Source organism: Lepisma saccharinum, chromosome 15 (assembly GCF_977018435.1).
Source record: "Lepisma saccharinum chromosome 15, izLepSacc3.1, whole genome shotgun sequence".
NCBI lineage: Eukaryota > Metazoa > Arthropoda > Insecta > Zygentoma > Lepismatidae > Lepisma > Lepisma saccharinum.
Window position 1 is genome coordinate 37,515,022 of NC_139243.1, and position 25,156 is coordinate 37,540,177.

The 25,156-nt window shown below is 39.5% G+C and overlaps 1 protein-coding gene across 16 annotated transcripts in view; it reads left to right on the forward strand.

Moving 5' to 3' along the window:
- Rbfox1 (RNA-binding Fox protein 1) overlaps window positions 1-25,156 on the forward strand; it is an 886,300-nt gene that overhangs the window by 350,842 nt on the left and 510,302 nt on the right. For 2 of the 16 annotated variants that reach the window (XM_083136862.1, XM_083136869.1), the window contains exons 1-2: window positions 2,930-3,025; window positions 16,747-16,812. The exons of the other annotated variants lie outside the window; for them this stretch is intronic. In XM_083136862.1, coding sequence (XP_082992988.1) covers window positions 16,807-16,812 — 6 coding nt within the window. In that variant the 5' untranslated portion in view covers window positions 2,930-3,025; window positions 16,747-16,806. Of the gene's footprint in view, window positions 1-2,929; window positions 3,026-16,746; window positions 16,813-25,156 lie in introns of those variants that run through there. 16 annotated transcript variants of the gene reach the window in all.

Genomic DNA, 25,156 nt, shown 5'->3' on the forward strand with positions numbered 1-25,156 from the left:
GGTTAGTTTATTATGTAGACACACACACACACCCACACAATAAGCAAAATCCAAAATTACTTATACGCGTACGTATATAACACCTTGATCAGACCAGTATGGTTACGGAATATGAACATTCGGGAATCGAGTTGTAATCAAGGTGTTCCGGGTTCGTTAGCCGGTGAAGGCACATAAGATCCCACTTTGAACTGTAGTTCCAGTCCCAATTAGCCTATATGTTTGTAAAAGTGGCCTTAAAACTCGATTATCCACGAAGAAACAAGCCAATGTAAAAATTGCTATGAAGTATGTTGATTTTCCATTTATTTGGAATCGAAAAAACGTCATCGACAGATGTAAACACCATGTATGACTGTCCTTAAGGCAAAATAATATCCTTCACATGAAGATGTAATTAAAGCTAATTATGTGATGAGATAAAAATTTATCTTCTCACACTTGAATAAATATTTAAATCGTGAAGGTGATTGTCGGTAAATATAGGAACACATTTCTATGTATGTTGACTTTAATAAATGTTTAGAACATTTGCACCTTACTTTCCGATGAACCCATCTAATCAGTATGTCCCATCCTGGTTCCTATTTCCTTTATTCTTCAGCTTCCTTAATTATTGTTTTAAATTGTGTGAACTTGCGTACGCATACTGCTACGTAATCGCACCATTATTCTTTCTTGCGTACAGAGTTGAAGGTGAGTTCAGACGTATCACATGCAGCCGTGACCGTATCCTCGACTTGTGCTTACGAGCCGAGGATAGCTAAGCGTGACGTATGACGAAACATATGATTTGTAGTTGGAGATTACTTCAACGTGCATTGCGTAAAGTTGTATAATAATAACAATAATAATAAAAAAATTTAAAAAAATATTCACTGAACATTTAGCCCGCATGTTCTGGAGGGATTGTGCGAAATTACACTCAGCTCAGCGTTTAACACTGGCGCTTTTTCGTATGAGCGGTCTCTTGTTCGATACTCGGTAGGACCCGAAAAATGGCGATGTTGACCCAGCACAGTGGTGCCAATTGGACATCTCGAAAAGAAGCAATCATAGGATTCTAGTGTGGAAAAAACAGAACACATCGGCAATGGGATGAAAGGAACAGACTGCAGCCTTGCTAATCTGAAGTTGTGCCGTTTCCGGGACGTATTATATAATATATTATATAATAAAGTATATAATTGTCAGTACTTGTCCGGCTATAGTGCATGGTTCTTAGGTTCTTGTCTTAATTTTGAGAGTTCATATTGGACAAACAAGGGGCAAAAACTTTTGTTATGAGTGCGAGCTGGAAGTTGATGATAAAACATATTTTTTTCTGGGCCTTGAAGACAGTGCTAAACATATCAGTCCGTTTTCCTTCAGCTAGAACTAGAAAACCCGGATTTTTTTCCCAGTATTTTTGCAGCTTCCGTTGCATTTTTAAAATCATAGTTGAAGTTTAAGTTCGTGAAATTTAAATGCACTTAATTGCTTCTTCCTAGTTTCAGTAGTTTAAAGCACCAAGCAAAGGGTTTTAATTAATTACTCTCTTGTAATTTATGAAAAAACTCAAGCGTTCATTTTAAGAGCGAAAGTTATTTTTAAGCCATTTTAAAAATAATTTAAAGGCCATTCAAGCTGTTTTTAAGACTTTTTTTTTTTTAGGTCGTCAACTTTCGAGCCTAGTTGTGAGGAAGACATAGTGGGTCGTATGAAAAAAAGAAGGTTGAAAGTGGAAGAGAACTTGCACTATTGGTGAACTTGTTCTTTTGATTCAAGAGAAAATGAGCACTTTCACGGAAAACACTTTGCGACCCAACCACCGTTTGAAGGCCAGGGTCCGTGAAGCGTCTTTTTTACTGAATGACGCGTTGTCTGCGCATCGAGTCTTATCGTCGCTGTTTTCTGGCTTTCGAAACCGGAATTAGCCACTCATACTTCCACGTAGCTCCCGATGCTGGATCAACACCGAAATTTTGGACATTCTGCAGGGGATCGAACCCAGATCTGCTGTTCTGCTGCTTCATTTGATCTGACTTGCTCGCAGAGTAGTAGTGAGCGCTCAGATGCTTCATGCCTCCCACGTACTCATTGGGAAGCCAGGTGAACCACAGGAATATCGACGTTAAAAATTCCTTCCTGAAGTCACCCACTGTAGAGCCACGGAGGTCGACTGGACGACTGCGGCTCTCGGCAGGATAAAGAAATAGCCGAGTGGGCGTAACTTGGAAGTGGGGCCGGGTGGGACAGAATCGAACTTTGGGGTTGAGGAGAATCAAAATGTTTTCCATCCCATCAAAATAGCATCCAAGGCTGTTTTGCTAAATAACTTTTTACATTTGCGAAATCATATAAAGTTACTCACTCCTTTGCTCCTCAGGCCCCAGGAGATTAACTAACGTACCATTAATAATAATTAATAATTTAATAACTCTGCAAAACACCCCCGAGAATATTTTTCACAACGGACAAGTTTATGGTTACTTTGACCCTAAACTTATCCTTACAACCCTCTAAATTTGAACGTACCTCCACCCTCTCTGACATGGGAAATTCTGGATAAATCTCTGATCAGAGCAATGGTGAAAGTTCCGTATTCATCTTGTTTGGTGCTCTTTCAGATTCCCTCGAACAAAACATTAGCACCTCTGCATGGAAAGCAACGCATTGTGAGCGTCGTCGTACACGAAAGAGCAGCCCTGATTGTTTGTAGGGGACTGGTTTCGTGTTGTGCTTATTGGCACGTGAAGGGCAGCCTGCGAGGTTGACACCCGGCCTCAGGGACGGCAGCGCGGGTGTGACATTGACAGAGAGAAGTGCACGTCACGGTATTGAAATAGCGAGCGGGGGGGAGGGAGATGTGATGCAACGGGAAGTGAGTTCAACGCCATCTTTCCTCGACGTGCCGGCTAGTACTATTGTACACCGTCCACTGTGCAGGTCTTTTCAAGTCTCCGAGTGAGTGTGCTTTTTGTTTTTTCCTCACTTCAAGTGCTCTCTGAAGTGTTACGCTTGTGGGATTCCGAAGCAAGAGCTGGTGAGTGCTGATTTACATGACTTGTGGTAGATTGTATCGTTCATCGGCATGATCGCGAAGGAGTATACATTAGTAGCGATTGGATGAAGAAAAGTTGTGGTACAGTAGTCATATAGGCTTCTGTGTACAGTACAAGGTCGCACCTGAGTTAATTATGAAGGCATATCCCGGTGCCCGCTTTTTTTTAGTGCATTTTAAAGAAATAGTTCAGCTTTATATTTATTAGAACCGCGGTGCTCTAGTCGGTATGGCGTCTGACAGCTACACGGGAGACCCAGGTTTGATTCCCGGGATGAGTGATCTAAGGTTGGAAGTTTTTCCGGCCTTGTCCCCGCATAATGCGGATCTGGAGCTCACCCAGCCTAAATGAATAGGTACCTTGGGGTATAGGCGGACTCAGCGTGATGCTGATCACATCACTCCCAAAATTGCCAATGTCGATAGAATGTGTGGGGCCGACCCGCACGTCAATGCCTTATGGCATGGTTCAAAGAGCACGGGGAACTTTATCTTTACCTTACCTTATATTTATTTATTAGTTGTAGTCGTTATTTGCTTACATAGATCTTAGGTAACTTCCTTCAAGAGTTCACTGTATTTGTTTTTTTTTTCTGATTCGAATCCTGGTGATCTTTGTGAGTGTCCCTTAATTAATTTCCTCATATCATCATTTACCCTCGTCGTCGCAATTATCCAAAAGTGACAAGAAAACGTGGATAAATACAAATCAAATCAAGCACCATGGGAAGTTTTGTATTATTATTATTATTAACTCCTGCCAGCCTACATGGCGTTGTGGCTATCGTAGCGCTATACGAAAGCAAGAATCCCCTCGGTGCCATCGCCAGAATGAAATGCGTGTGCGGGGTTGGGGGGGGGAGGCAGTGGAGGCGGGTGTCATACTCGTAGCATAATCAAAATTCAGCACACAAATGATAGAACAGGCTTTTGGAAGATGGAAATGTTTCTACAAAATTGCAGTGAGTTCACATACACAGTCCGTCCAGTAGGAAAGGTGACTGACTTTTATGCCACGGAACCACCAGTGCCATCTATGGAGAAGTATATGTACTACGTAGCGACACATTTCGACTTTCTTCCTGCAAATGTGCAAAGCACTAACGTCGACTGTCGACGCATACGGATCTTGTGACTGACAGTACCTGCTGAAACGGAGCAATGTGCCAAATTAAATTCTGTTTCACATTGGGTAAAAGTGCAACAGAGACGTCTCAAATGATTCAAACTGTTTACGGTATTGAGGCATTGAGCCGTAATAACGTGTTTAAGTGGTATGCAAGATTTCGTGATGGTCCAGGGCCCAGGCTCTGCAAAACCGAAGAAAGTGTTCATGCAGAATAGCCGAATCAAAACCCTGCTCACGGTTTTCTTCGATTCCAAAGGCATCATCCACAAGGAATTCACTCCAGACGGTCACACAGTGAACGCTGAGTATTACGTGGGTGTTTGGCATCGTTTATTGTCCAGGATTCGTAGAGTTCGGCCTGAATATCGGTAACAGGGCTCATGGTCTCTGTTGCACGACAATGCACCCGTGCACAAGAGCAGGTTGGTACGCCAGTTTTTGGCCAAAAAAGGGATAGTGGAGCTCAATCACCCCCCATAGTCTCCAGATTTAGCTCCATGCTACTTCTGGTTATTTCCAAAACTGAAATTGGCGTTGAAAGGAATGCGTTCGACACCATTCTAGACATCCAAAAGGCTTCGACCGCGATTTTGGAGGCAATTCCGAAACAGGAGTGCCAAGACTGCTTCACAAAGTTCTACAACCGCGATTTTGGAGGCAATTCCGAAACAGGAGTGCCAAGACTGCTTCACAAAGTTCTACAACCGCTTCAGTGCATGTATTGACTCAAAAGGTGTCTATTTTGAATAAACGTTATCGTAAACTACCGGTCCACAACGTCTTGGCTTTCATTTCTCATTAGTCACCTTTCCCACTGGACGGACTGTATTCTTGCAATATTTTCTTCGGACCTCATCATGTAAGAAGTTTCATGTTTAAGTCGAATCTTTCTCTGATTTTCAATTGTGAGAACCTTGTATTAAATATTTTCCAAAGGGACATAAACGCAGATATGTACCTAATATTGGTATCACACTGAAAGTATTTGAAGACTGATGTTTTAGACACCTAAGTTCTTTAACTTGCTCAGGTTTAAGGATGATAGTGCTCGAAAATGACCTTCTATTCGAATTCTAGGAAAAGCATAATGTTAATTTAATGGCTAAGTTACGTTGAGTCATAAAGCGTGATGACGCGATGTTTCCTATGCTGCCACCTACATCCATTGCATAATGGAGCGTTTAGAGATAATAGGAACAACGGAAACGTCTTTATCTCGTAGCCGTTCATAGTTTCCTGTTTTAAACTAGTAGTTTTAGGGTACGAATCAGCAAGAAAGAAAAAAAAAACTTTAAAACAACTCTGCGTCCGTACGTTCATGTCAACTTATAACATCTTCGCTTCTAAAACGACAGTTGGTGGGCAGATAGGCATACCAAATAACAACTAAATAGTAAACGGCAGTTATGTAACCTATAGAAATATCCGAAAATAATACATCTACAGATCTACATGTTTCTAAAATTTATAACCAGCAAATACTACTGTCGGATTAAAATTATCGATACTAGAATTTGGACTCCGATTAAAAATTTTCCAGTTGATCTACGTAAAAACGAGTTGCATCAAAATTTAGCTCACTTAATTCTGCGTTAAACTATCGTAACATTTTTTTTTAATATTATTCCTTCGATTTTTTGTCGTCGCGAGAACATAAAAAGTACATTTCATTTTATTGTTTTCCAAACAACCGCTCTCTTGGAAATTCTATAAATAAAAAACTTGACCTCCAATCGTGATTAAATTTAAATACAGTGCAGGTAGAAAGGTTTTAAATACGATTCTTAATTTTTATATTTTGTAAAAACAGCCAATAAAACGTTTCTTGTGAATTTTGTGAAACAAGTTATTCTTAGTATTGAATACTCCTACAAATACAATCTTGGTCTTGTTCTGAAGCTCTTTGCAACTGTTTATGAAATCCATTATCATTATCAATTCACATTGGGAAACCGATTTTGTACAGATTTTTATTCAACAGAGTAAACATTTGTGTCGGACGTGGTAACACAGCTCGCAGGGAGAGCCCGCAGTTTCCACGGTTCAACGGTTATCGCTGTAGTGACAGCACGCGCGATGTTGCCACGTTCAACACACATGTTTACTTCGTTGAATAAAAATCTGTATACAATCGGTTTCTCAATTTGAATTGAGAATGAGAAGGTGTTTTATAAACAGCTGCAAAGAGCTTCAGAACAAGACCAAGATTGTATTTGTAGGAGTATTCAATAGTAAGAAAAAGTTGTTTCACAAAATTCACAAGAAACGTTTTTTTTTGGCTGTTTTTTACAAAATATGAAAATTAAGAATGGTATTTAAAATCTTTCTGCCTGCACTGTATTTACATTTCTTCACGATCGGGTTTCAAGTTTTGTATTTATGGAATTAGAAATAGAGTGGTCGTTTGGAAAACACCAAAGAGCGGTACTTTTTTGGTTCTCACGACAATAAAAAAATCGAAGGCATACTCGAAAAAAAAATGGCCGTTATAGCTTAATGCAGAATTAAATAAGCTAAATTTTGACGTAAGTCGTTTTCATGTAGGTCAACTGGTTAATTTTTAATTGGAGTCCAAACTCGAGTATCTATCATTTTAAATCCGATGGTAGTTTGTTAGTCTATAACAGTACTACGAAAATAAGAAGTCAGATGTTATTTTAGGCAGTCATCCTAGGCGATTATTTCAAATGCTATTCTAAATGATTTAGTTTTTTCCGCGAGGGAACAATGGAACTCTGGCTCTCGTTCAGTTGCTTATGTTTTCATGTAGTTGTGTGCACGATGTTAATTTCTGTTCCGTAGCTCCAAAATTTCTGTGGAGACCCAGGGGAGCTACTTGAAACGAAGTAGCGGGCTGCGGTCCCGAAAACCAGGAAACAGCATCGATGGGACTCGATGCTCTGACTACTCGTCACTTAAAGAAAAACCCTTTGCATTTCAAGGGCAGTTCTGCCACCGAATTTAGTATCGTATCGTTTAGTTTAGTCCCCCCCCCCCAGGAAAATGATAAGCATACCGTTGAAGCTACCAACATAAACCATTTGATACATGTCCATTACTCGGAAATGATTAGAAATATAAAGATAAAATTTGGTGGACTGAGAGTCCCATTAAATACTAATTTGTGGCTATGTAAGGTAGCCTGCTAATCGGTTCGTTGCACTGTTAAGAAACGAATGAAACATCCTTGCTGGTTTCTGATAATAACTCTTATCACGGTTACACAGTAATTTCATGTCCAACTTGTTTCCTTTAATTTCCTTCTTTCTGGAGATTCTTCCGCATTCAGAGGTGAAGCGGACTTATGTGATAAATTGCATTTCCCCGCAACCGTCTTCTTGATATCGGAAGAAATTATTCCGCGTTCTGTAAGAGGGTTAATATCCAAGACCCTTTGAAGCATGGGAGGATTTGTTGATTCAACATTCTGGCCGAAATGGACCATCTGTAATCTGTCAGAACACACAAGGCAGCCATTTATTACGTTGTATTCTCTCGCTCTCTCTCTCTCTTTCCCTCCCTCCCTCCCCCCTTCCTGTATTCTTCCTTTTTCTTTATTAAGCTGCGATGAGAAAGAGTAGTTCGTGAAAGAACTTGACGAACGGGTATCACGTCTAGACAAAACACTGACGTAACAGTTGAGACTGTGCACCAACCCTTGCTTCCAGCGACGAAATTAAGAATTATTAACCGGCACACCTGATATTATTCTTCGTCGTGTACAAAGTTTTCGGCAAATATTTTCAGGACGCGTGCTGGGCCTGTATTACTCAGAATCCAAAATACTTCATTAAGTTCGAATTACAGTTTTTTTTAATGAATTTGGCCCTGCCCGATGGCGCAGTGGTAGCGTTGTTGCCTTGGGGTTCGATACCCGGTGGAGGCATATGGCACAGTGGTTCGGATGCCACTTTAAACTGTAGGTCCAGTCCCGATTAGCCTTACTGTGCATAAAGTGGACTTAAAACAACAAATCAGTCAATCAAATCAATATTTTAATGAATGTAAATAATATCTTTATTGATTAAACTACTTTTATTAATTTTGAACATTTTTATTGTACTAGACAAATGAGAAAAAGGAAGATAATGTTGAAATCAGGGTGGAGTGATTTAAATCACTCTAAATAAATAATTTCTAGAATAATGTACATAAGGATTTTGTAGATATCAGAAAAACTTTTGGTGAAAGTACATTACTCTCGTAATCATTTTATGGTGATTATTAGGTTCTAAGATAGGAAAATAAGTGAAATAAAATATATGTACTGATTGTGTGAAGCTTATACGAAAGGAAATGTAAACATAGGATTTCTCTTGATTTAAAATTCAATAATTTTGTGGGCAAAAATAGCAAACATTTTGTGTAGAAAAATATACAGAATACTAATCATGTTAAACCATAAATAGTGTTATTATCATTAGACTGTAAATATTCATGGCAGCTGATATTTTTCGAACTATCATTAAAAAAATCTCCAAATTTCAGCTACAAAGACTATAAAAATATTTAAGTTTATATTTTAAGTTACAATTATAGAGTACATCCAGAATGTTTTATTTTCACTAGAAGAAAAGTTACTGGAATTATTATTAGTTTCATTAACAAACTCAACAAACATGTCCATAGTAGTTACAGTATCAGACACAGAAAAATGTATATTTACGTATATTTTTTTATTTGCTTTAAACTGTCAAATATTTTACAGGGCCGTTTACTAGAAGAAGCCTTTCTATATATAAGAAAATATATCTATGAACATGGTGCAAAACTGCTAAAGAGATAGGTTTGGAAGTTAACAAAGATAAAACTAAATATATGCTTACAGGCCGAAACCAAGTGTTAGGTAATAATCAAAATCTAATTATTGATAACAACTCGTTTGAAACAGTTTCCAAATTCAAATACTTAGGAGTAATATTAACAAATGAAAATTACATTAAAGAGGAAATAAAAAGTAGGCTTAATTCAGGAAATGCATGTTACTTCTCTCTTCATAAACTTTTGTCTTCTCGTTTAATATCTAAGAATCTAAAAGTTAAAATATACAAAACCGTAATTTTGCCTGTAGTATTATATGGGTGTGAAACTTGGTCCCTTACATTGAAAGAGGAACATAAATTGAGAGTATTTGAAAATAGGATCCTTAGGAAAATCTTTGGACCTAAAAGGGATGAGGAGACAGGTGAGTGGAGAAGGTTACATAATTTAGAACTACATAATTTGTATTCATGTCCAGACATTATTAGAATAATTAAATCAAGAAGACTTAGGTGGGCAGGCCATGTGGCACGAATGGGAGAGGAAAGAGGAGTTTTCAGGATTCTTGTTGGGAAACCTGATGGTAAGAGACCAGTAGGAAGGCCAAGACGAAGATGGAGGGACAACGTTGAGATGGACCTAAAGGAAATCGGTAGGGATGGGAAAGAGTATATAGATCTTGCTCAAGATAGGGACAGATGGAAGGCCTGTGTTGCTGCAGCCATGAACCTTCGGGTTTAAGAAGGCTAGAGAGTTAGTTAGTTAGTTATGAACATGGTGCAAAACCATGCAAGCAATTTTAAGCATGTTTTTTAAAAAATCAAAAAAATCGATTTAAATAGAAAAAATCCGATTTAAATTTTAAAAAATCAACAAAAAATATTTGTAAATGTACTTAGGTAATATTCCTACGGCCCTGCGAGCGGAACTAACGAAGTCTCACAGCTGATTCAAGGTCCCCACGCTCGGAAGGGTTGGTTCACTGGAAGGGTTGGCGCTCATTGGAAATATTCAAAATATATTTAATATGGTCTGGGTAATTTTTACCCGTGCGCACATTCTTACGGGTCAACTTCAGTTACTTATATGCACGAGAGCCGCGCTGATGTAGTAGATAGAGCGTCTTACTGCAACGCAGAAGACTTGGGTTCGATTCGCGAGGTGGGCGATCTCATGAGGGATGTTTTTCGACGATGTCCCTGCGATTGGCGGTTATTGTAGTCACTACATTATCTAGAAAAACCTCACCGACGGGTGCGATACACATTTTAACTAATAGGCAGCCTCCAGGGGTGTAAACTTATATGGCCCTTTGTCAAGGCATCCAAATGTCCACCTCATTTCCACGTAGTACACCCTAGAATGCACTTTGCAGAGTAGCGAGGCTCTGGCGTCTGGGCCCATGTTCTGTAAAATCCTTTACGGGCCTTGTGTTGTCCTGTCCACATGTGTTTGTCTCTTAGCTTCATTTATTTTATCCAATCACAATTCATCCTCGCACTTAGTCAAACGTTGTAGAAACGTGAAGTAAAATGAATCATTCATTGCCCACGAGCCCACTCAATAATTTGTCATGTTGTTATGTCGTGGATTCCTTATTGAAATGAGTAAATAACTGACACTCACTCTACAGCCTTCTTAAACCCGAAGGTTTATGGCTGTAGCAGCACAAGCCTTCCATCTGTCCCCATCCTGGGCAAGATCAATCCAATCTTTTCCATCCTTATCGATTTTCTTTAGGTCCATCTCAACGTTATCCTTCCATCTTGGTCTTCCTACAGATCTCTTACCACGAGGTTTCCCAACAAGAATCCTGTAATATCAGTAATTATCAGATTAAAATAAAAATAAGTAAGGAATTGTCGGTGTTCATTAATATTATAACATAAATGAGGTTTTAAGAGATTTTTTGTGAAGTTGTAACTTAAGTATTTGAGCCCACATAATTTTATTCATTTATGGCGGCCTCTTCCCAAAAAACTGACGGCGACTTTTCCAGCTTACGTAGGAGGAAACGCCATAAATGCCCGCGTGTGGTGTCGCTCTTCCAGTCACTACAAATAACATTACATATGCTACATGCAAGTTGATCGATTGTCAGCATTTTCGTTTCGGAACGAAATGGAAGTTCCGACGTTCCGGCCGTGAACCTATAAGGAATGTAGGAGAGTGGAATGGGGGCGGGAAGTGGGATTTCGTGACGGTTGGAACGAATTCCATTTCCTGAATTACAACCGTAGTGTAATAATACGTTACAAATTTATTCATGGGATGGAATTTGTATTGACCAAACTGTTGCTATCACGAGAGAACGAAATATTCATATAGTCTTGAAACTAGCTGCAATGAGGAGGCGGAGAATAGGCGTGCTTTCTTCTGTTGCAGATAATCACATTGTGTCTGCAACAGAGTGATGATTATAATAATGATTTAGGAACGTATCTTGAAGGCCAAATTAGAATTTGGTAGTGCTGAGTCGATTGGGGATTTGATGGAATTGGGAGCCAATGATTTCCTCCCCCCTACTTGTTTTTCTTTTCCAGCCCCTGTATTTGTAATTCCGTTACCAGCTAAGGAAGGGACATTTCCTATCCTCTGAAAATATGGGCTCTCTCATAGTTATACAGGGTGTTCATGAAGTCCCGTTATCATTACAAATTGTTGTTATGCACGAATCATAGATGAGAGAAAGCTGCGGTGTTTTGCAAAATGTTTCAGAACGTCTGCCTTACATTTCTTCATTTTATTTTCATTGTTTGCCGCTCTTAGTGTTAGAGTGGTTAGTATAACACGCTACAACGCCAGGGGTTCCGGATTCGAATCCCGGCCTGCAGATGGGCGTTCTTGGTGAGTGTCCTTTCATCATTTCATCATTCATCCTCATCTTCGCGATTAGACAAAAGTAGCAAGAAGCGAAGTAAAATAATCCAAATCAATACATAATAAATCAGTATTTTCGTTGTTTGTGTCCAAGAATTATGTGGAAATTATTGATGTTGAGTTTTTTAAGTCCACTGTATGCACAGAAAGGCTAATCGGGACTAGACCTACAGTTTAAAGTTGGGTCCGAAATACTATGGAAATTACTGTTCTAATGTATATTGCGTTAATTTTGGTCAGGATGTAAAGAAATAGCTGTACCCAGACTAGTTCTAATCGTAATGTATGTTCACTGTCGGACAACAAACTCTCGTACACTTTGGAGGCCAGCCAGCCCTCCATGCAGTACAAGCATCCCGCCCGCACACTGAACCTCAAGGCCAGTAAACAGCAGAACAGGAGTAAAAACCGCTCGCGCTGAGAAGTATATACTACCGTGGAAAAAGGCGCCCTCCTTTTTTACTAAAGCAGCCATGGCACCTCACTATTATGCACGAATCAGATGACGAGAGATTTCCCACAGCACGAACGGTACACAGTACATCTGTTCGCTCTGGAGTCCACACGCGCATACGAGAGCGATCTTGCACAAAAATGGCGAGTTATCGTTCCTGTTCATCATGATTGCTTCTTGCTTGTGGGTGCAAATGTAAGAATAATCGAATTGTGTGATAAAATTTGTCCCAATTGTTGGTATCTAGTGAAGATCGTACCTTTCAAATTCAAATATTCTGATACAAATTTTCTCAAAAATAACCTATAATAAAACGTGTCGTTTAGGCCTGGAAAACTTGAAATTGCACTGTTGCAAGTTACCGTAATTTTTGCAACATTCTACGATTAAAATTTAACTCTGCCTGATAATTTACAAAGAAGGAGCACAGCCTTTGTTTTCATGAAGGTGGGTGCATTTATGGCGTCGGTGACTTGGTGGAATATTAAACACACACACACTCATACATGTTATACCAATTGGAGCGCAGCATTTAGACATACACGAAAAAGAAATTGAAATTGAAATCTGAATATGCTCAAAATGATTATAAATTACAGTTGTGTGCATCATAAATATATTATTTAAGAAACAAAAAACAGAATAATTAAACTTGAATTCATTACGGATATCTATTTAATAAATGTTATAGTTTAACAGAAATTGTCAGTAATTTTTACGGTAAGGGCCTCCCCGATGGCACAGTGTCGCCTTGTAATCAAGGGGTCCCGGGTTCGATAACCGGTGGAGGCACATAGTGGTTCGGATCCAACTTTAAACTTTAGGTATAATTTCGATTAGCCTTACTGTGCATGAAGTGGACTTAAAACACCAAATCAATCAATCAATTTTTACGGTAAATGCGTGGCGGTAACTTCTCCAGTCAACATTTTAGCGTGTGCTTGTTTGTGCGATCACAATTTTTATCCTTCACATCCCTTGTTAATTTCCGAATGAACGAAGCCTTAATGGGAATTCGCATTTGGGAGGAAACTCAAGCTGGTACTTTCTTACCAAACTGTTGTACAACGAAAATATCGGCAAGGCGTGAGAGATTTTCAAAGAGGTGTCGAGTTCGATGAACTTATTTTGCTAGAAGGATCCTTCCCCTGCCCCGGCCCTGCCAAACGAGAATGCCTGGGGCTCCGAAAAGATTCAAACTTTTTAAATTACGGAGATCCTCGCTGCCTCTGCGGAGACGGTTTCCTCCTTGTAAAAGCCCGGAGGGTCCAGAAATTAAGCGAAAGTCCTATTCATGGGGATTAAGCAATCGTGTTACACATCGGAGTTTCGGTCGATTTCGGTTTGATTTTTATTGCCCTTCTTCTTCTGCTTTCCCTTGCTTTCTCCTCCAGGAAGAGGCTGCGTTTCCGACAGATGCACGATGCTGGGAATGGTTTAGCCCAGGGGGCGAGCCTTTATGAATGCCTTCTTTCTCACGGACTGTGACCAATAAGCTTTCGGCATACGCTTTTGCGGAGCCTTGTTACAATCTCTGTGCTGTTGCTGATCTCCGCGAATAATCCACAGTACAGAAATTCAAGCTTAAATTACAATAGGGTGTTTCAAGAAGAATCACCCGATTTCCAAAGGCTATATATTTCTTTTATTTATCAAACCAGGAACTTGGAATTGCTTTTAAAATACACATCTATACATAATTTTTTTTTTTTTTTACATAAAAAATGTTCATATGCCCTTTGGACAATCGGTATATGTCCATACGGTGGGAGAATTCGTCCGATACAGATGCGAACATGTCTGGAGTCACTGCTTCCACTGCTGCTGTGATCAGATTTCGCAGTTCATCAAGTAGTTGAATCTTATAAGGTTTAAACATCAGGCAATCATGTCAAACTCACGAATATCCTCTTCATAACAGTACGTTGTTTGATGTGTTTTAGCGAACGGTTACTGAGTTAAATGACTTCGAAATCGGATGATATCAATATATATATATATATTCAATATTTGAGTCACTTTACTCCCTTTTCTAGGTAATCGCTAGTTGACCGCTGAACGCTTTGATCTACCGCGGTGGCGTTAAAATTAAAGGTTTATTTTACTTCGCTTTTCATCCACTTATGGCCAATCGCGAAGATGAGAATGAGTGGTGATGGGTCACTCATAAATAACATCCGTCTCCAGACCGGGATTCGAACCCGAGATCCCTGGCAGCCATGGGCGTCCGGAAGGGGGGGGCAAGGGGAGGCCGTGCCCCCCCCCCTGGAAAATGAAAGTCAACCAAAAAATTTGTATCTCGCACATATAATTGCATTCTAGCCACAATAATATGTGTTAATTATTGCATGAACATCATAAATTCAAAATTAAGCAATGTTTTTTTTTAGGGAACAACACTATTTTTTGGGGATAATGTGCCTTGTTTGCCCCCTCCCCCTGGAAAAAATCCTGCGGACGTCCATGCTGGCAGCCGTTACTTTAGACTGTTGAATCAGGCTTTCGTTGGTTACCCATCGCTGCTCCCCCGTTGGGAGAGGGATTTCCGTCATCGTCGTAGTCCGTTGAGATGAATGGTTGGTCTGTCTCCGTAGTCTGTTGAATATCATAGCAGCGAAGAGAAGTTGGCGTGTCCGACGCTGTCAACAAGCACCGTAGTATATGAGGAATCTGTAAGCACAGAAGAATCGCTGTTCCTCGACATGAATCACAGAGAGACTAGATGTGTAATGGAGAAACTGTGAAGTGAAACTTTGGACACGAAGCGCCAATTTTTCATCGGAATTCACGCCCCGCTGAAAAATTAAGGCGTGGGCGTGTAAATAACTTATTCATGTAAGTAAAAGTAAATCTTCGGGAACTGATTCATGTTACTTTGAGGTCAAACACTCGTGTAAACCAAGGATGTCGCCGCTAAGTTAGAAAATAAAATTCCAGTGATTGACACTGAAAACGTTAATAGGGTATGCGATACATGTATAGCGTCCCATTAACATGTAGGAATAGGTGCAGGATTTCAAGGGACCCAAAATTAGCAAACATAATCTATAATTATACATAAATGTTATTCCGAACACAGTAATTTTATACAGGGTATTTCAAAATGATTCGTCGGATTTCAAATGGTCATATATTTTGTGTTTACAACTCCATAGTGGTAGGTGAGCGTCAACCATTCATATAATACCTTATAATTGTAACATCTATAGCTGTCCTAACAACGTCAAGGTGATACTCTAACTCTCTCCAGCATATCTGTTCTCACTGACTACCATATGCACTTTCACATCCCGCTGGGATAACTCTGGATGTTAAGTGGACATTTTCGTTAAAAGTTATGTATTTTAAAATGATTTTTATGTAATTACTAGGTCTCGGAAGTTGAAGATAAATTGCCAAAAAAGACCTATAAAAAGACCTAAAATATATAAAAAAAAGACCTAAAAACGGAAAAAGGACGTATAAATGTGATCCAAATTAATTAATAACTTCAGTTTTAATTACATATTTAATGAATATGCACGGCACCTCCTTATCTGACTTGAGATCTTTTCAGGCGCGTGCTGTCTGGTCGTATACACCGTGCTGAAAGCTTCAAAACAAGGTAAAGTTGCGCCACTTACACCTTCCAGACAAGTTACGGTTAAAGGACCTTGTACCGTACCTGCTTCAATCGTCCAAAAATATTTTCCTCGCGTTTCAGGGATGGTTCAAATATATTTATATATTTCTTTACTACAGAAAGGATGTTTAAGAGGTGATGAACTGATGATGATTCGAATTGAGAATCACCAGTAAAAACCTAGTCGAAAGAAGGTGAAGTTGCGAAAAAAAGCCATTAAGACCTAAAAATAGGCTAAAGAAGGACCAATAAGCCAAAAAACGGCAAAAAAGGACAAACAAAACCCACCTTTTTCTGGCCTACAATGACCCAAAATGAACATTATTATGTTTGGCCTCGTCTTTGGACACTAGGAAGAAAAATGATTTTTCCTCAACTTACGAGCCCTAGTAATTCCATATGTTTTCCTTTGTATGTAGGCAAGCAAAAGTTGCAACTGTCGGCGATTTACGATGTTAGGAACGCTATATGTGAATTTCATGTTACATACTATTTTTTTTTTTTTTTTACATATTATGAGGTCCATTACACATCTCCCGTGTACGTTAACATGTTTTTACATAAAATGCAGTATTTGGACCATGTTTCTGTTATCATTGATTCGGTTTATTTTACGTCATATTTCTTCCACTTTTCGCTAATTGCGAAGATGAAGATGAGTGACGATATACATTGAAGTTTATGAAGGGATCTCAAGACCCCAGAGATATTTGTTGTATCCTTATATAAAACATTAAATGCCGAAAGTATGGATAGGACAGGCGACACACTTATCTTAATATACTCTAATTTAATGTGATACTTTAATTTATCTAATTTAATTTAATTTACTGATTTTTATTTATTTATTTTTGTAGGTGAGTCTTGACAGAGATAAAAAGAATTACGCTCTTGCTTCGCTACTGTAGTTGTTACACATGTGGGTAAGTTAAAATTTTCTTTTTCATATTACTTAAAGCTATTTGTTACTCGAGAAGGGCCTATGCAAACGGTTTCCTGTGTTTCCAAGTGCTTCGGTGGCGGACGATATGTGTCAGTGCTTGATTTGGTCCATGTTGTTATGGGTGACATCATCTCTGGTGCTCACATACTACTACATTTTCGCGGTCTGTATAATTCTCTGAGAATCCATCTATGTAGGGCGAAAATTGATCTGACAATTTTAAATTCTTTTTAAATTGTGCTTTATAATTGGTCATTGCTCATTCCATGTCAAATTAACAAGGTCTTCAACTTTACTTTTTTCGATTCATTTGAACAGGTCACCTGTGGTAAGAACCTATGCAAAGTTGGAGATCCATATCTTTTGTATTTCCGAAATTATAGGAGTGCAAAATTAAGTGATTTAAACAATTTTTTCACCATAAATTTGCAATATTAGGGCAATTAGGGCACCTATAGAAGTGATTCAGACGTCGCTGGAAAGGCTTTAAAGAGCTCTTTCGCTAGAGATATTAAATGCCTATGTCGAGGAAAGAGGGAATTTGGTAAAGGTGGTGTAATTAAAATTTGGGTAGCTATTTTCTCAACGGAACATTTAATTTTTTTCAATAAAGAATATGCCATGCACATTATGTACATTAATTCTGACAATATTGTGTTTACGTTTCATTTTTATTTCTTTTACACTTTTACTTTTGAATTATAGGAATTTATGCATGAAAATAGCCTACCATGATTTTTTTTCGTAGGGTTAGGCAACACACATAACGTCATGCAGCGAAGCGAACGTTTCAGGATCTAGTGACTACCTCCCCAAAACATTTTGCAGAGCCTGGTTTGATTGATTGATTGATTGATTTAGTTTATTTTACTTCGCGTTTTGTGCCTCTTGGCTAATTTGCGAAGATGGGGATGAGTGATGAAATGATGAAATTGATGAATGGACATTCACAAACAACCAAGCCCGACCGGGATTCGAACCCGGGACCCTTGGTGCAGAGCCTGGTGAAAGTAAATTTCCTTTCAATTTCAGATTACAATTACTTGAGAACTACTTGACGTATTACAAATGTAACAAACGCCATTCTTAATGATTTTATCCGTACTTTCAAATGAGCTGAAAATAAAATGGGATTTCCATAAAAAAAATTAAAAAAAACTAAGTTTGTGTTGAAAATAGTACCTCCTTGCGTAGTTGAACGTATTGTTTCCACTAATTTCATGAGCCACTCTCATACCTATATCTGCGAAAGCAGTTTTTCAATATTTATTGTTGATCACGAAATATTTCCGGTGGTAATTTTATGTGACTCACCCTGTATATCCAAGGAGGCATACACTGTTATTTTACACTTTAATTCATTGTACAGTAACCGGCAATAAAATTGGGACACCTAGATCCTGAAACATTCGCTTTCTTGCAAGGCGTTGTGTGTGTGTGTTGTCTAACTATGGCGGGTGCAGATATTGCCATTGCAAATTTTCCATGCGATACAGTCTCCACGGGACTTTTCCCAAACTCTTCCGTCCGTGGCAGTGTGCCAACTAAGCTCTCTTGGAGCCAGATCTGGCTCTTTCGTGCACTCGTTCGGCTGTGAACTGGGACACCCACCCCCGTGCCCCACTATGATGCCATCACTGGTTCCGGCCCACATAGAACAACTTTTTTCACAATTATACATTTTGCACGTGACGTGATATTGTTATATTGGCTGCGTCGCCCCACCCCCCTCTGATACTTCTTTATATCGCCGTGTTTGACGTGAAATTGACATAATATTGTTATCAGGAAATTATTTTATTTTCGATTTCATACGACCATCGCTGGATTATTGAGGTAGGCGATGACGCCGGATCTGGATGTTGAAAACTAAGAATAAATTGTCATCAATTTAGAGGTAACGATAATAGCAGTGCCCCCCACCCCTTTGACAACTAACATGACCCTAGGAGGCACTTTATCCAGCCTTCGAAAATCTAGCTCCATGAAAGTCAGTTTTAACTCCCTTTAATGTGAAATTTAGTTATTTTATGCGCATCAGGTTTGACAACACTGTTAGGTGGCAAGGAGAAAAGCATTGATCATATGATTTGATTCGTTCTCTTGTGAATATAAAACTTCCGATGGAATAGAAAAAAAGATGTCAACGTGAAGAGGGCAGTTTGAAGATGCATTTCACCAGCGGAAAATTCGAAATTTCCATTTGATTAGCCGTAACTTGATGTTGAAGTTGATTCCCCATAAGGAATACGGGGTGATTCAATAAAAACGAGCCCCGCGCGCACTCTTTGTGATATCTCGTACATCCAATCACTAATCACCCTTATTTTAGAGGACATGGCAGAAGCAACGCCTGTGAGCACAACTAGACCTCAATGGAAGCTCGAGCAAAGAATATACTCCGTGAAACATTACTACAAGACAGGCTCGTTCAAGAAAATCCAGGAGACTTTCATGCATCAGTTCGAAAGTGATAAGGCCCCCTCCAAAAGCATACTTTGAGAAGTATGGGACCGTGGAGAACTTCAATGCAGCAAGTGAAAACCGTCCAAGCCCCTCAGGACGTCCCAGGAACCGTACAGCCGAGCTGGTCGAGAGCCTAAAAGAGTCAGTTCAGCAAAGTTCGAGATGCCCTGTGCGCGAAGTCAGTTCCTCGGTATATCCCGTGAGACTACTAGTAAACGAATGTTCTGGTTCCAGTAAGATGGAGCAAGCTCTCACACCTCAAACCTGTCCCGAGATTGGCTGAAGGAGAACTTTAGAAACCGTGTGATCAGTCTCAAGACTGATTTTGAGTGGGCACCTCATAGCCCTCAGATTTCTTTCTTTGGGGCAATCTCAAGGACCGAGTCTACGCAGGGAGACCCAGGACCATCACTGAACTCAAGGAAACCATCAGGGAGGAGATAAGAGCCATTCCTCGGTTTGTTTGCAAGGACAACTTGTGCTGCGCCTCAAGAAATGCAAGCAGCTAAACGGAAGTCATCTCGAACACATGTTCTACAATGAAAAAGAAAAGGCCAAAGACTTCCATGTTTTAATTTGATGTTCTAAACGCAATAAACTAGTTATAACCGAAGTTGCATTTAATTCCGACAAAAAATTAAGACATGAAGCCTATCGAAAGTTGGGGTCCGTTTTGGGGGGGGGGATATAAGGTGGGTTCCGTTTTTTGGGGGGATATAAGGTGGGTGTGCGCAATTTCGCCATGTTTTAAATTCTGCCAGATACCTGTATTTCCCAACACGTCGGCCTAAGTCGGCAGATGGTGCTAGTGTATAGGTAGGTAGCGCACGCTGATCGTGTTTTGTCTCATTTTGATGGGGAGGAGCTAGACGGAAAAGACAGGCAGCCATTGTGTGTGCGAGACGTAGCGTTGTTATAAGATCGAGAGCAACAAAGTGCGGTCCTTTTGTCCAGGAAGGAGGGTTCGAAGCTATGTAGCAAGTATTGCATTGTGAAGACGAACGCTTTCTGCCTACAATGATATGTGTAGTGTTGTGTCGTATACATTGAGAGTCATATTTTCACCCCATTTGTGTAGTCATTGGAAGTGCTTGCAATTTCGCCATGTATCGCATGCCTACCTTCCTATTTACAAAACTGGACTTGTATCCAAGATGGCGGCTTTCAAGATGGCCGCCGTCAAGGGCACCCCCCTTATGACTTCCCCCTAGGCCTAATGTGGTCACACATGGTTGTTATTAATCAATTTCCAGTAAAACGATTTTTACAAGGGGTGGTAAGGGACTTTTGGCCCACCCTGTATATTATGTATGTCATTACTATCTATACTTTTTTCATTATATTCATGGGGTGAAAATATGTTTGTTTTGTAGCGCGGTTTGTCCTGTCCCCTCTGTTTACAGTGGGTGGCAAAATTGTGTACAGGGTGTATTCAATTTCGCCAGTTGCAAGGTTTTTTTCTTTTGTCTTTTGAAGTACCTGATTAATAGCGCATGAACGTGATTTTTTTTCCACACATACCGTAACATATATACTATCAATTTCCAGTATAGACGTTATCATCATACTTATCAGGAATTTGTAACGGTCGTTCAAAGCTTAACGTGGCGAAATTGCGCACACCTACCTTACTACATGGGATTCCGAAAATTCTTATTCATCATATTTTTCAAACATTGTGTCCAGCTTAATAATGAACAGAAAAAAACGCTTCCACTTGCAACATGGAGAAAAATTCTTCCTCTTGGATACACCCAGTCTTTTTTAGTAGCAGTGCCCATTCGGGCGATATTGAAATAAATGCACAATCGGTGCGTAACTGTATCGCCTCCCCTTAAAATCCACTCATCTCCGTAGAGTTAGGCAACACATATAACTCAGTGGAGGGAAGCTAGTATTTCAGGATCTGGGTGTCTTATTTTTATTGCCGGTGACTGTACACTTGATTTCAAAATTTGATATTTCTAATAGAGTGATGAAGCTACTATTATCTTTTCACAGTAAGAAGGAAGTCACTGTAAACAAATACACATGGCTTGTGAGAAATCCTATTGTTTGGTTATTCCAGTGACCGTTGTGCAGGTATCATACGCGCAGGAACATAGTGCATAAGTGAAGCACCCATTGACACCTTAAACGTAGCTGCACAGATATGATCAGGGGGAGAAAAACTAGAAATAATCCCCTTTCCTTAGAAGCGAGGTTTTTTTTTTTTTTTTTTTTTTTTTTTTTTTTTTTTTTTTTTTTTTTTTTTTTGCTAATATGGGCTAAGAAAACCATGAATCACATTGTGAAATGTGATCTTAAAACTAAATAATACAAGATTGGATTAAAAGTAATTAATTCTTGCACCGGAGTGACCTTCCTAAAGAAGGCTCAACTGGAATAGTTATGAGATACATTCTAATGACCTACTCTATCATAGTGCTGCAGATTTTAAAATTCGGTCAGCAAGAGTGCAAAAAATTATTATGGCATGTTCATTTTTCGGATTTAATGATACACGTGATACAAGAAACACAAACATTAAGAAGCGAATGAAGTACTTGTTATTTAAAAATGAAAAGAAAGGTAATGACAATTTCCGCAAGCAAACTCGAAATATTAAAGAAGATTATTGTAGACCATTATTATGTTTACATCTAGGGCTAGCTTGGTTTGTATCCCATCACGTCCAATAGCTAAAAGATGAACCGATTGTAACATGCGTGGAAAGTTTTATAAATAAAATTGGAAGGATTTTTTCAATATTAAAGTAAATTTTCCTCTGTATACCAGAAAAAAGGAAATAAAGGGCTACTTGAAAGTTTCGAAAGGCCTGCACCTCTCTTATCGACGTTCCTGCAAGTCCAGGTTCAACTTGAAATCTTGGTTTCAACACGGTAGCCCTATTTTTCAGTACGTCTGTGGATGCAGCTCCTTTAAACAAGCTGGAAAGAAGAGAGTTTTGCGTATCCACAGATTCTCTCCATCTCGGAGAACAAGACAAAGAACGGTCGAGCGCCCCTTCGTCAGAAACGACAGGATTTGTTTTTCGTTTTTCACTCTCGAATGGTTGGTGAAGAAAATGATTCGAAAAACAGAGGAGGAAGAATTGCTCCGAAGAAGAAGGAAACCCAACCGCCAGGAAAATTTGCCGGCAGCCTCGCAGCATAATTGCATCCCAAGTGCAGAACACGATAAGAAAGAGAACGGAGTGGTTCAAACAACTGAACAAACATCCTTACCATACAAATCAGCTTGTACATTTTGAAGACGTATTACTGCAACATCCTTGTACTGTTTTTAAATTTATATTAAAGCATAAGAGTAGTTCAGTTGCAAACTATATTGATTGACAACCTGAGTTAACCTAACGTAGAAGTAAGTTTGCAGGGTGGCGACAGACCTGGAAAACCGGGAAAAGTCAGGGAATTTGAGGTGTCAAAAAAAGTCAGGGAAATGTCAGGGAATTTCGTCTTCATTGACTTTTTTTATTTTTTATTTTATTTTTTTATTTAAAGATATCGTTATGGAATTCTGCACGGGAACAGGAATCTCGTTCGTAACTTTTAGGCCCCTTTTCTGCGCAACACAACCACAACGCCAGAAACCAGTGATGGCAGGAGAAGAGAGAGAGAGAGAGAGAGAGAAATTTCTCTCGCCCGGGCATTTTAAATTCGAACACTCTTTGGAGGAGAATTGTTATAACTCGGGCACTATGGGAGCAATCTACTTCGGATAACTTTTGTTTTGCAGCTAAAACATCAGCGCATGCAACCGTGTACAATTCACAACACCGAACCGGGGAAGGGGGGCTTGGGGGGGGGGCATGTCCCCCGAATTTCAATGGAAAAAACATAAGAATCTGGAGTTTGCCTCCTCTCCTCCCGCTATTTTGGGGAAAAGGCGCGAACTTTAGTATTATTTTCAAAGAATGGACATTTCTCAAGAGAATGAAACATGTTTCATGTTCTTGGGTGCCATACAAGTTGAATAAAGCCAAAACGTGAATTATTTTTTTGTTGCGAAAAATAGGTAATTTTCATTTTTGGAGGAAAATTGTTATAACTAGGGCACTATGCGAGCAATCTACTTCGGATAAGTTTTGTTTTTCAGCTAAAACATTCGAGCATGCAACCGTGTACAATTCAGAACGCCGGACCGAGGAAGGGGGTTTGTGGGCACGACCCCCGAATTTCAATGGAAAAAACGTAAAAATATGGAGTTTGCCCCTTCTTCCCCCGCTATTTTGGTGAGAGGGCGCGAACTTTAGTATTCTTTTCAAAGAATGGACATTTCTCAAGAGAACGTAACATATTTAATGTTTTTGGGTGCCATACAAGTTTAAAAATAAGCCAAAATGTGATTTTCTTTTTTACGAAAAACAGGTAATTTGCATTTTTGTAGGTAAATTGTTATAACTCGGGCACTATGGGAGCAATCTACTTCGGATAACTTTTGTTTTCCAGCTAAAACATCAGAGCATGCAACCGTGTATAATTCAGAACGCCGAACCGTGGAAGGGGGCTTGGGGGGCGCGACCCCCGAATTTTAATGGAAAAAAACAAATATCTGGAGTTTGCCCCCTCTTCTCCCGCTATTTTGGTGAGAAGGCGCAAACCTTAGTATTCTATTGAAAGAGTGGACGTTTCCAAAGAGAATGAAATATGTTTCATGTTGTTGGGTGCCATACAAGTTGAATAATAAGCCAAAATGTGAAAATCTGTTTTTTACGAAAAATAGGTAATTTGCATATTGCTCAGAAAATTGATATAACTCGGGCACTATGGGAGAACGCCGAACCGAGGAAGGGGGGGTTGGGGAGCGCGACCCCCGAATTTCAATGAAAAAAACATAAAAATCTGTAGTATGCCCCTTCTTCTCCCGCTATTTGGGAAGAAGGTGCAAACTTTAGTATTCTTTTCAAAGAATGGACATTTCTCAACAGAATTAAACATGTTTCATGTTCTTGGGTGCCATACAAGTTGAATAATAAGCCTAAATGTGATTTTTTTTTTTCGAAAAATAGGTAATTTGCATTTTTGGAGGAAGATTGTTATAACTCGGACACTATGGGAGCAATCTACTTCGGACAAGTTTTGTTTTTCAGCTAAAACATCATAGCATGCAAGCGTGTACAATTCAGAACGCCGAACCAAGGAAGAGGGGTTTGGGGGCGCTACTACCGAATTTCAATGAAAAAAAAAACATGAAAATCTGGAGTTTGCCCCCTCTTCTCCTGCTATTTTGGGGAGAAGCCGCAAACCTTCTTTTCAAAGAATGGACGTTTCCAAAGAGATTGGAACATGTTTCATGTTCCTGGGTGCCATACAAGTTGAATAATGAGCCAAAATGTGAAAATGTTCGGAAATGTGGCATGGATATGTTGCAGAGAGGGGGGAAGTTGGTCATCAATATGAATTTCCCAGGTTTGCTCCAGACCTGTGTCAGAGTTTCCACCCAAACAGAAGAGTATGAGGGTCCAAAATGCACATTCATTTCGTAATATGCACCATGATACCATATGGTTTCATCGGGCCAGAACGACCTTACTCTGATGATACCATATAATATCATCGGGGGAGTAAAGGTTAAGCCTCTAAATATTACGTGGAAAATGCATTGAATTATCATTTATTCTTGTCCGTATGGGAGTAGTAAGGGGACTTGTCAACAGATGGAGGGAATAAGAGCGGGTGGCGCCCTCCGATAGTTGTCGGACGTCGTAGTAAGGCATTTTGTTGGACAAACTGAAGGAACATAGAAACAAATAGGTTCCATTGATACATACGAGTTTTGTCGAACATCGCCACCCGACAAAGTATCTCACTACAACATGCGACAGAAATTGCATGGACAAAAATCGAATGCATAAA